A 12,849-nucleotide genomic window follows, 5' to 3' on the forward strand; every position below is an offset into this window, starting at 1 on the left:
TGGGATAAACCTTAAGTCATGTAGAGAGACTTAAAATGATTCCTAACATAACTTAGATCTGATTCTATAATTTGAAAAATTATAAGATATTTTTCCTTGCCGTGATTTTTAATAATCCATCTTCAAGTAGGTAAGAATGAGTTTAATAATTCATTTTTATTCATATCAAATTAAGTGATAAAACTATATTCAATGAAAAGTATCCCTTTCTCATTCTCATATTTGTTCTACTGGTAATCCAAACCTTTTATAAAATCTAAAATGTGAATTTGGGGGCAAAGATAGACTGAGAGACCAATGGAAAATAATATATAATAGAGAACCCCAAAACAGACCCACACGAATGTGGAATTTGATTTAGGACAGAGTGGCACTGCAGAGCTGTGGTAAGGATGGTTTTTTCTACTAATAAAGCAGAGGCTATTGGATATCCGTATGAAAAAAAAAAAGAAAACTGACTCCTATGTCACACCATATAAAAAGTAGGGAATAGATGGATTGTAAACCTAAATATGAAAGATACAAAGTTTTAAAAAGAGGACTTATTTTTACGGAGTAGACTAGAAACAGGATTAATTTCTCCTTCCTTAAAAGCAAAAGTATCCTTTCTGCCCCACTTCTCCTTCCCTAGGAAATTCCAGAAACAATAAAATAAGTTATTTATACTGAGACTTATATTAAGACTTATAATTATTCAAATATAAAATATTATTTGAATAACTGAGGATAAATTCAACTGATCTTCCTTTTCCCCTTTCATATTAAATTATACATTCAGAATTATATGTAAGATCCAGGATCCAGGTGCCCCTTCCCAGTCTTTTTTTTTTTTTAACTATTCATTCACATCATTTTTATAAAACTAGCATTTCTGTTAAAACAGTATTGCATATAACAAAAGTTTTAACTGTGCTACCGAGTAAAAATCCATGCAAGTGTTATAAAGTTAAGATATCTTATGTCTATATTCTTTCAGGGCAATTAAAGCATTTCAGGAGGTGCTTTATGTTGATCCCAGCTTTTGTCGAGCCAAGGAAATTCATTTACGACTTGGGCTTATGTTCAAAGTGAACACAGACTATGAGTCTAGTTTAAAGGTAGGTTGTGGGTTTTTCCCCCAAGATACAATGTTTTATTTTGTTTTTTTGTTTGTTTGTTTGTTTTTTCTGGGGTGTGATGGTGGGGGGTGTTGCTAAATATTAGAGCATTGAGAGATGTTGGAATTTATTGGCATTCCAAAAGAAAATTTGAAAATTAGGTGAAAGAACTGTATTAGCTATGAACTGAAAAATACACAAGATTGGGTTTCAAGGTACAAAGTAGTTAAGATTGTAAGACATAAGTAACTAATTATATCATTAAACTTTTTGTTTAATTGAGATCTGTCATCAGGAAAGGGTGAAGGTTTCAATTTCAATTTGAACATCTAAGTCACTGTGCTATAAGTGATTGACCACCATAGAGATCAGAAGCAGCTGTTTAATGACACTAGCTGTAACCCCATCATTGACTGCTTTTTTTTTGCATGGGTCTCAACATCAGTAGGGCAAGTTGCTTATCTAAATTATAAAAGGAAATGTTCTCTGCAAGTCAGTTGAACTGCTGCTTTGTGACTATAAACATTCTTGGGAGAAGATTGTTGGTTAAATTTTTTTTACTTTTATATGGAAATTTGATATTTCTCAACTTTTTCATTGATAAAGAAGCACATAAGTATTGTCTGCCATTCATGTTAAGTCTCACTGGGCTTTTCATGAAAATAGTACTTCTGTGAACAACAAAAGCATTGCCTTTTGAAAGGATTAGAAGTTCTAGGAAAAGACTTAAGTTTTTGTGAATTTATGACTAAAATGCTTGCCATGTTCTAAATAGCTCCATTGCAGATTATCTTGATTTTTGAAGGGGTGGTAGGGAGATAAAGGATGATAAAGAAACTTTGTTACAAAGAGATATTTAGTAATTTGAATACACTAATAAGGAACTACTAATGGTTTTTTAAAAACTGTATTAAGGAGTGCCTAATCATAGGCTAGAGTTTTAAAGTGGACAGTTATGCAAATACGGTTTCTGTCTTTCATGAGTTTATAAAGAACAATGCTGATGGCATGAAGCAGAGAGATATACAACCCAAAATGCTAAAATAAGTAGATTGTGAAGTATTTAGATCAAGATCACACAATTGCAAAAGTAAGTACAGTTTGAGGAATAGGCCCCAGGGTAAAAGTAAGTAGTATGGAGAATAAGGGATGCCTGGAAGTTAATCAGTTTTTCTCAAGCTTAGAACAACATTTCGCAAACTATACTGTGGGTTATGAGTGGCTAGAAGGCACCCTGCATATTTTAACCCTCTTTTGGACACAATATATATTACCTAACAAATATGCTTATAATACAAAATAGTTATTTGAGCATTTTACAGTATTGCCACACATGCCTGTTAGGTTTTGCAGAAGTGTTTTTGGTAGCAGTTTGGTAAATCTTGCTCAGGAAATAGTATTTGAATGGAGAGAATATGACCCAAATTATGGAATGTGACTATCTGAAAATACCAGTATAGTGGTATCTTAAATAATTCTATGTATGTAAGTTTCTGCATGTTTCTATGAAGATGAAGATACTTAAAGTCTTCTTGAACAAGGAGAAATAGTGTTGTGTGCTATTCCATGGCTAATTGAAAATGTTACTGCTTACTCATTGTTCAACAGAAACCATCCTGCATACAACTTTTATTTGTTTGGGCATAGTTAAAGGCTAACAAACTTAAAAGTCATAACGATTTTAGCAAAATTGCCTTAAGTGCAGTCTTCTACTTTTGGACCTTTCTTCCATTTATTTACTTGATGTCATTCTGATACTTACTTCATTTGTATGAACATAGGAAAGAATTTTAGAAGTCTTTGATATTTCTCTTCCCCTTACTGAGAAGGTTTCATTTGATTTTTATTTCATCTTGATACTGGCTTTTTGAGGTTTCTGTCTCCAGTATTCCTTGTCTATTTTCAGAAGAATTTTAGGCACCATCATTCTTAGTCAAGGAGGTATTTCAGCATGTTACTGTATAAATGCTTAACATTTAGTATAAATGAAGGTAGGAATCAGAAGGTATGATAATGCTCCCTCTCCTTAGGTGGCCTCCAATTTTTCTAAAGTAGACTTGCTAGTAGTATTTTAGCTTCATATGGGTAGACATGTAACCTCTGATAATTGTTCACTACATGAAAACTATTTTCTCTAGAAGCACATTGTATTGGTATAGATGCTTTGGGCAACAACCTCAGAAACTCAACTTAAGTTGGTTAAAAGAAAAAAACCTCCCAAAAGACAACAAAAAATGTACCTCATTCAGGATTGGTTCAACTGATCCCAGGTTTCATCAATAATTAATTTTCTTCTTTGTTCTATGTTGACTTATTCTTAAGGCTGATTGCCACTTGAAATCAAAATGAGATGATTGTTTTTTCATGTCTCATATAGAAAGACCTTATAGAGTTGTAGCATAGGTGCTAAGTATACTGCTGGCAAAAAGAAGTGCTCAGTTAAATATCTTGATCATCATTTCATAGAGGAGAAAGATCCTAATTTTCTTTCCATCTCTTAAAGAATACTTCACTTTGCATCTCATTGCCCAGAAATAGGTCACAGGGCCATTTTCAATTGATCCCTTATCAAAGAGGTTGTTGTTACTCTTAAACCAGTTATGTCCAGTTTTTGAGCTGGGCTCAATTCCCTAAATATACTATTCTTACCTAATGGAGGAATGAGAGGTGGGTAAAAAGAGTATTTTAGTATGGGGATGGTGTGAACAGTCCATTCTAGATCAGGTCTTCTCTACCTCATTTTCTTTCCCCTCTGCCTGAAGAGAGAAACAGCATATACAGTATGTTTTAGATGGTAAAATATTTAAATAAAATACAGTTTATTATAATAATATATGCCTTCTTTTCACCCACACATGAAATGCATTCCATTTTATTTCTATCTCTGGTAGTAACTTTTCTCCTAAAATGTATCTGAAACATTCTGTTGTGGTACTGTGGGAACAGCTCTCAAAGCAAGCAAATTTGGTTTTAACATTTGACCCTCCCATATAACTAATTGTGTGACTTTGGGCAAGATGCCTAACTCTTCTGATCATCTGTATCTGTAGAATTGGAATAACTACCCATTCCACAAGATTGTTGTAAAGATTAAATTATGTATATGAGAGCACCTGACAGATTTTTTTTCAGCCTTTCTTTTTTAGTTGTCAGTTCATCTACCATGTCTAAAACTCTAATTTGGAGCCAGAGTAGATACTATTTGTAGAATCTATTTTCCCATCCTAGAATTCAATTTCACACTTGTATTGTCACTCAACCCACCCTTAGAAATGTGAAGTTAGTGCCCAGCCTACTTTTCAATCATGTGGTATTTTTCCATTAAATTGGCTAATAGAGATTTCATGTGTTTAGTAAATGGTGGAGGTACCAATTCTTAATGTATTAATTAGTTTAATATTATCTGAACCGGAGTCCGTTCCAGGGTGACATTTTTACATGATGTTTTTCTTGGCTGCTTCAGATAATATCCTCCTAGGTTTAGTTGCCTGTTTAATGCCATATAATTAATTCAGAATTTTGCTTTATTACTTTTTAATGATATTAATGATAATTGCTTACATTTATTACATTTGAGGCACTGTACTATCATTACTTTAGTAAAAGTACCCTAATTTTGACAAATAGTTTTATATGATGCCTCTTATTTTCACATCCTGGCAGACTGTTAAAATTATTTCCTTCATGTGAAGCTAATAAATGCAAAATAAAACATAATAACACCCATATTCTTCAGTCAGTTAATGCCAATGCATCTGTTTAGTTTAATGAAGATTATATAGAAATTCCCCCTAATATTTACATATTTCAGTTTGCCCAAGATGTGTCAACATTAGAACTTTTTCTGATTTTTAAAGGAAAAGAGGATGGATTTTTTATGGGAACCTGTGGATAATTGGCTAGGATACTAATATGAATCCCCTTGTAATTTGGTATTTGAAGATAAGTGCTGATTGAAGGGGTTAATATGAAAGGGTTAGGAAGATGAGAATTATAGAGACAATTCATAGGAAATGGGTTGAATTCAAATGAGCTGTGTGTTAGCTTGGCATTTTACCAGCTACTTAATGTTTCTTGACTGGATAGATAAATGAAATAGAAGAGGCTATAAGATGATAAAAATGCCTCTCCTAGAATGGTCTGGAAACGTTGTGGGGGGAAAATAAGCTGGTTTTATTTATCACCTCTTAGCAGTTTTCTCTATCTAAACTGACAGTGCAGTTGTTTTCTTCTCATGTCCCCCATTCACTGGTCCATTCAGCTTGTCTGCCCTCTGTTATACTTGGCATGAAACTTGTGAGTAACATAGCATTTCCACTTTCTTTTTTTACCTTACACTTCCCCAGGAACTACTTAGCTTCCAGGTGTCTGATTTGATCTTATACACTTCATAGACTCAGATATTTTATTGTCATATTTTTTCATAACAACGTATTAGGACAGAAGGAATAAGTATAGGCATGATGATACATACTTCCTTTTAGAAATGACTTTTGGAATCTGTGAGATACCTCTTATCTTATTATTTATTAATATAGAATGCATAACTCATTTGTTTCATTTAATTAAAATACTGTGAACTCCATGTATTATAAAAATGCTTGCTGAGAATTTGAATACTAGCTATTCAGTTAATTTTAATCATGTCTTAAGTTTCTAAAATAGCTATAATATTTCTTTGTTGATCTAAACAGCATATTTTTATTAGTTCAGTTATCGGAAGATAATGAAAATTGCTATTATTTCTCCATACCCACCCCTGCCCTGTTTCCTTCATGATGCTCAATAGCTTAACTCTCTAGCTGGCATTTTGAAAATTCTAATCTTTTGAAAAAATTTTATTTTTTATTGAGATATAATTGACATACAACATTAAGTTCAAGATATACAATATGTTGATTTTACACATTTATATATTGCAATATAATTACCACCTGAAGTATTAATGTCACATGATCATTTTTTGGGGCAAGAACAATTAAAATCTAGGTTTTTAGTAATTTTAAGGTTTATAATACAGTACTGTTGATTATAATCTCTGTGCTGTGCATTAGCTCTCCCAGTCTTAATTATCTATTAGTTGACAATTTGTACTTTTTAGCATCTCCCCAGTTGCCACATTGGCAGTGGAACTTGATTTCACCTGGTGTAACATCACTGTTCTTTTTGACAGAGGATAGTCATTGCTGTTTATTTTGTCTTCTGTCCTTTTTTCCTCATTTGTGGGCAGAAATCTTTCCCTGCTCTTTTCTATTTCTCCTACTAATCAAATTGTATTTTACCTTTTACTCTTCCTGGATATTATTCTCTGATATGCTGTAATCTCATAATTGGTTTATCTAGCCACATAATAATGCTTTCTCCACTTGACTCTACTTGCTCAATTTTGATTTTCCTTTTGATACTTATTTTGTCCTGAGTCCTGTTACCTTCAAGTGTGAAGTAGTATAAATAGGTGAAGTACTTCAGTTCCTCCAAAATACAAGTCTGAAAAGGATATGACTGCTTTTAGATGTAGAGTAGATAGGTATGATATGCTCCCTCAGTAATAATCATCCTCTCTGACAACTGAGGAGTTAGGGTGAATCCAGGTTTCCCATGTCAATTTTCTTTCCTCAGAAAATTTTAACTATCAGAAGTCATTTCTAATCAAAAGCATTTTTTTTTGGCATTTTTCCATAACTACTTAAATTTGTGGTTGTAAATATTTGATTTTCAAATGCAGAGCTTTATGAAGTATTCATTTTATCTAATATCACATTAAAAATGTGCGTCTATTTTGCATCTGGTTTAGATAATAGAAAATGAAACTGTGAGGTCATATCATCCCCACCTCATTCCCTCATCTAAATTTAAAACTAAATTTACCGAAAGGTTTGTCTTTGTTTTTCTTTAAATGGGGTGATTTTGTAAGGCTATGCTTAGTTTCTTATACTTAGTAATAGTCTGTAAGTTCTTCCATTCACACATGCATGTTATTGAATATGGACTCTTTTGCCAAGTATTTTTCTACATCATTGCTGTATGGAAATGTTTAATATTTCATCATGATGTGGGTTTGAAATGATGCATCGGTGACTTCACTGTTACTTTTAAGATTGATTAGTAATTATATAAAATGATCCAGAACTGTTTCTGCTAGGTTTCATTGCAGGACCTTGAATATTGTTAAATGAAATGTAGGCTGGACAATTTGAATTATGCATCTCTCTGCACATTGTAGAATTTCAGTGTAATAGTAAAATGAAAATACTGCCATCTTGAAGGCTGTTTCTTTGCAGGTCAGTTTGCATCTTTTGGTGGTTCACCTAGGAAAGGTCTGTTCTCTTATCTAAGTATTGGCACTAGCACGATGGATTAGACTTAAAAATGTAGTACAATCTGAATGTGTGGCTGCCCTGCTGCTCTTTTTCTCTAGAGGAAAGCAATTGGTTACAAAGCATGGTTTGCTTTCATACTACTCACTTTTTAAAATAGCCTGTTTTCTATGTGCTATGGCTATGTTTCTATGTGCTATGGTAGCACACTAAAGGGATGTTTGTGAGGATACAATCTGCTTAGTAGGACAAGGGAAAATAAAAGCAGGTCTTGAAGTATTCAGATAGATGTTGGATTTTTTTTCATTCATTCAACCATGGCAAATAATTTTTACTTTTGTTTCGTTGACCATTGTATCCCTAGTGTCTGTATTGTTCTGAGGACATTATAGGCTCTTGATATTTGTTGAATGGATTAAATATTTAATATTTAAAGGTCATAGTCATTTTGTTAATAGTTTGCCCATTCAGAATATATGACTCCCAAATGTTAAGTGTGCTTAAGTGTAGGCTAGCCTGATTATACATGCACATAACAGACATTCATGAATGAATATAATTACTCCTGGGTTTATACTAAATGATGCTTTCTAATCTTTCTTTCATTTTAACCCTGGTAGCTGATATTAGTTTATTTTTGTTAATTGAGGGTTCTGGTTAACCAAGTACAGTTTTATTGATTCTAGGTTGAAGTACAGTACTTGAAAGCTTTTTGATGATTATTTCACTTTTGGTAAAGTTCTTTTGGGGCTTACATCTAGAAGTTGTCATTACACATATCAATTTTCAGTTTGTCTGGCAGTTATAAAAAATACAAAATACAGGTCTTTAGATATTTGGTTTGTGGATAGGAATGAGCTTATTGTCGTCAATTTTTTTTTAATGGGTTTGTACTTCGGCTGTTGATTACTTTTAATGCTAAAAATCTGTGGAGGCTCAAAATCTGAATATACATTTGTAGGAATATTTTTTTTAAGTGTTCAAAAAGATTTACTTTTCTTAAAGATTTTAAACCAACTCTAGCACGTCTTGGTCTTCCTTTACTTAGTTTATATACCACGTTTATACTGATAAAACTAGATGTCAGATGTCAAATGGCCCCCAGTCTTCTTAATGATTTACATTCTTAAAAATTACTGTTATACATTGAATTTAACATATATTTTTTGGGCAGGCTTATGTGCTATTACCGTAAGTGGATGCTGTGAACTGTTAGTGATTTAATATTCCCTACACATAAAATAGCAATACATTCTAAAGGATAATTACATTTAACAGATGAACACAGGCTGTTTGCTGCATTCTTTGTAGCATTTCAAATACTATGAAAAGGCACAAAGTACAATTATTGAAGAAATAGTAAGGGTAGATAGTTTTACCATTTATGACAATTCTCATACTAACTTTTTTATGAACTTATCATTGATAAACACTCCTATGAAGGTTTCACAAGAAAAACAGTGTGGTTACTACATTCACCCATATTATCGAGTCCCCCCCATACCCCATTGCAGTCACTGTCCATCAGTGTAATAAGATGTTACAGACTCAATAATTGTCTTTTCTGTGCTACACTGTCTTCCCCATGATCCCACACACACACCATGTATGCCAGTCATAATACCCCTCAATCCCCTTCTCCTTCCCTCCCCACCCACCCTCCGCAACCCCTCCCCTTTGGTAACTGTTAGTCCCTTCTTGGAGTCTGTGAGTCTTCTGGTATTTTGTTCCTTCAGTTTGGCCTCCTTGTTATATTCAACGAATGAGGGAAATCATTTGGTATTTGTCTTCTATGCCTGGCTTATATCACTGAGCATAATACCATCTAGCTCCATCCATGTTGTTACAAATGGTAGGGTTTGTTTCTTTCTTATGGCTGAATAGTATTCCATTGTGTATATGAACCACCTCCTCTTTATCCATTCATCTACTGATGGACACTTAGGTTGCTTCCATATCTTGGCTATTGTAAATAGTGCTGCAAAGGGGTGCACATGTCTTTTTAAATCTGATAAGTTGTTTTCTTTTGGTAAATTCTTAGGAGTGGAATTCCTGCATCAAATGGTATTTCTGTTTTTAGTTTTTTGAGTAAATATTGCTTTCCACAGTGGTTGAACTAGCTTACATTTCCACCAGCAGTGTAGGAGGGTTCCCCTTTCTATGCATCCTCACCAGCATTTGTTGTCCCTAGTCGTTTCGATGTTCGCCATCTTAACTGGTGTGAGGTGACTTCTCGTTGTGGTTTTAATTTGTATTTCCCTGATAATTAGTGATGTGGAGCATCTTTTCATGTGTCTGTTGGCCATCTGAATTTCCTCTTTGGAGAATTGTCTGTTCATATCCTCTGCCCATTTTTTAAATTGGGTTATTTGCTTTTTGGATGTTGAGGCATGTGAGTTCTTTATATATTTGGGATGTTAACCCCTTGTTGGATATGTCGTTTACAAATATATTCCTCCCATACTGTATGATGCCTTTTTGTTCTGCTGATGGTGTCCTTTGCTGTACAGAAGCTGTTGAGCTTGATATAGACCCATTTGTTCATTTTTGCTTTTGTTGCCCTTGCCTGAGGAGATGTGTTCAGGAAAAAGTTGCTTATGTTTATATTCAGGAGATTTTTGCCTATGTTTTCTTGTAAGAGTTTTATGGTTTCATGACTTAATTCAGGTCTTTGATCCATTTCAAGTTTACTTTTGTGTATGGGGTTAGACAATAATCCAGTTTCATTCTCTTGCATATAGCTGTCTAGTTTTGCCAACACCAGTTGTTGAAAAGACTGTCATTCCCCACTGTATATCATGGCTCCTTTATTGTATGTTAATTGACCATACACAGTTGGGTTAATATGTATGTTTGGGTTAATGTTTGGAGGCTCTGTTCTGTTCCACTGGTCTGTGGCTCTGTTCTTGTGCCAGTACCAAATTTTCTTGATTACTGTGGCTTTGTAGTAGAGCTTGAAGTCAGCGTTATTCTTCCTTCTCAGGATTGCTTTGACTATTCAGGGTCTTTTGTGGTTCCATATGAATTTTAGAACTATTTGTTCTAGTTTGTTGAAGAATGCTGTTGGTATTTTGATAGGGATTGCATTGAATCTGTAGATTGCTTTGGGCATGATGGCCGTTTTGACAATAATAATTCTTATTATCCATGAGCATGGGATACATTTCCATTTATTGGTATCTTCTTTAATTTCTTTAATGAATGTATTGTAGTTTTCACTTTCACTTCCTTGGTAAGGTTTATTCCTAGGTATTTTATTCTTCTTGATGCAATTGTGAATGGAATTTTTTCCTGATTTCTCTTTCTGCCAGTTCATCGTTAGAATATAGGAAAGCAACAGATTTCTGTGTATTAATTTTGTATCCTGCTACTTTGTTGAAATCAGATATTAGATCTAGTAGTTTTGGAGTGGATTCTTTAGGGTTTTTTATGTACAATATCATGTCATCTGCAATGACAGTGTAACTTCTTCCTTACCAATCTGGATGCCATTTATTTCTTTGTGTTGTCTGATTGCCATGGCTAGGACTTCCAGAACTATGTTGAATAACAGTGGGGAGAGTGGGCATCCTTGTCTTGTTCCCGATCTTAAGGAAAAGCTTTCAGCTTCTTGCTGTTCAGTATGATGTTGGCTGTATATGGCCTTTATTATGTTGAGGTACTTGCCCTCTATACCCATTGTTGAGAGTTTTTATCATGAATGGATGTTGAATTTTGTCACATGCTTTTTCAGCATCTATGGAGATGACAATGTGGTTTTTGTCCTTCTTTTTGTTGATGTGGTGGATAATGCTGATGGATTTCCTAATATTGTATCATCCTTGCATCCCTGGAATAAATCCTACTTAATCATGTTGTATGATCCTCTTGATGTATTTTTGAATTCGGTTTGCTAATACTTTGTTGTGTATTTTTGCATCTGTGTTCATCAGGGATATTGGTCTATAATTTTCTTTGTTTGTGGTGTCTTTGCCTGGTTTTGGAATTAGAGTGATGCTGGCCTCATAGAATGAGTTTGGAAGTATTCCCTCCTCTTCTATTTTTTGGAAAACTTTAAGGAGGATGGGTATTAGGTCTTCACTAAATGTTTGATAAAATTCAGCAGTTAAATCATCTGGTCCAGAAATTTTGTTCTTAGGTAGTATTTTGATTACCAGTTCAGTTTCATTGCTGGTTTGGTCTGTTCAGATTGTCTGTTTCTTCCTTGGTCAGCCTTGGAGGGTTGTATTTTTCTAGAAAGTTGTTCATTTCTTCTAGATTATCCAGTTTGTTGGCATATACTTTTTTTATAGCTTTCTCTAATAATTCTTTGTATTTCTGTGGTGTCCATAGTGATTTTTCCTTTCTCATTTCTGATTCTGTTTATGTGTGTAGACTCTCTTTTTTTCTTGATAAGTCTGGCTAGGGTTTTTCTATTTTGTTAATTTTCTCGAAAAACCAGCTCCTGCTTTCATTGAATCTTTCTATTGTGTCATTCTTCTCAATTTTATTTATTTATGCTCCTATCTTTATTGTGTCCCTCTTTCTCCTGACTTTGGCCTCATTTGTTCTTCTTTTTCTAGTTTTGTTAATCGTGAATTTAGACTCTTCATATGGGATTGTTCTTTCATGAGTAGGCCTGTATTGCAATATACTTCCCTCTTAGCATGGCCTTCGCTGTGCCTCACAGACTGTGTGGTGTTAAATTACTATTGTCATTTGTCTCCATATATTGCTTGATCTCTGTTTTTATTTGGTCATTGATCTATTGATTATTTAGGACCCTGTTTAAGCTTCCATGTGTTTGTGGGCTTTTTTGTTTTCTTTGCGTAATTTATTTCTAGTTTCATACCTTTGTGGTCTGTGAAGCTGGTTGGTACAATTTCAGTCTTTTTGAATTGACTGTGGCTCTTTTTGTATTCTAGTACATGATCTATTCTTAAAAATTTTCCATGTGCACTTGAGAAGAATGTGTATCCTACTGCTTTTGGGTCGAGTGTTCTGTAGGTGTCTGTTAGGTCCGTTAGGTCCATCTGTTCTAATGTGTTATTCAGGGCCTCTGTGTCCTTACTTATTTTCTGTCTGGTTGATCTGCCCTTTGGAGTGAGTGGAGTGTTGAAGTCTCCTAAAATGAATGCCTAGCATTCTATATCACCCTCTAATTCTGTTAGTATTTGTTTCACATATGTATGTGCTCCTTTGTTGGGTGCATAGATATTTATAATGGTTATATCCTTTGTTGGGTGCATAGATATTTATAATGGTTATATCCTTTGTTGGACTGACCCCTTTATCATTATGTAATATCCTTCTTTGTCTATTGCGAATTTGTTTTGAGGTCTGTTTTATTTAATACAAGTACTGCAACTCCTGCTTTTCTCCCTGTTAGTTTCATGAAATATGTTTTTCCATCCCTTCATTTTTAGTCTGTGTATGTCATTAGGTTTGAAGTGAGT

General features: G+C 33.9%; 1 protein-coding gene across 13 annotated transcripts in view; it reads left to right on the forward strand.

Moving 5' to 3' along the window:
• The window catches only part of KDM6A (lysine demethylase 6A), a 267,811-nt gene that overhangs the window by 162,628 nt on the left and 92,334 nt on the right, over nucleotides 1-12,849 (forward strand). For all 13 annotated transcript variants that reach the window (XM_057495767.1, XM_057495768.1, XM_057495770.1 and 10 more), the window contains exon 6: nucleotides 977-1,097. In XM_057495767.1, coding sequence (XP_057351750.1) covers nucleotides 977-1,097 — 121 coding nt within the window. The remainder of the gene's footprint in view (nucleotides 1-976; nucleotides 1,098-12,849) is intronic.

This window comes from Manis pentadactyla, chromosome X, assembly GCF_030020395.1.
Source record: "Manis pentadactyla isolate mManPen7 chromosome X, mManPen7.hap1, whole genome shotgun sequence".
Lineage (NCBI taxonomy): Eukaryota > Metazoa > Chordata > Mammalia > Pholidota > Manidae > Manis > Manis pentadactyla.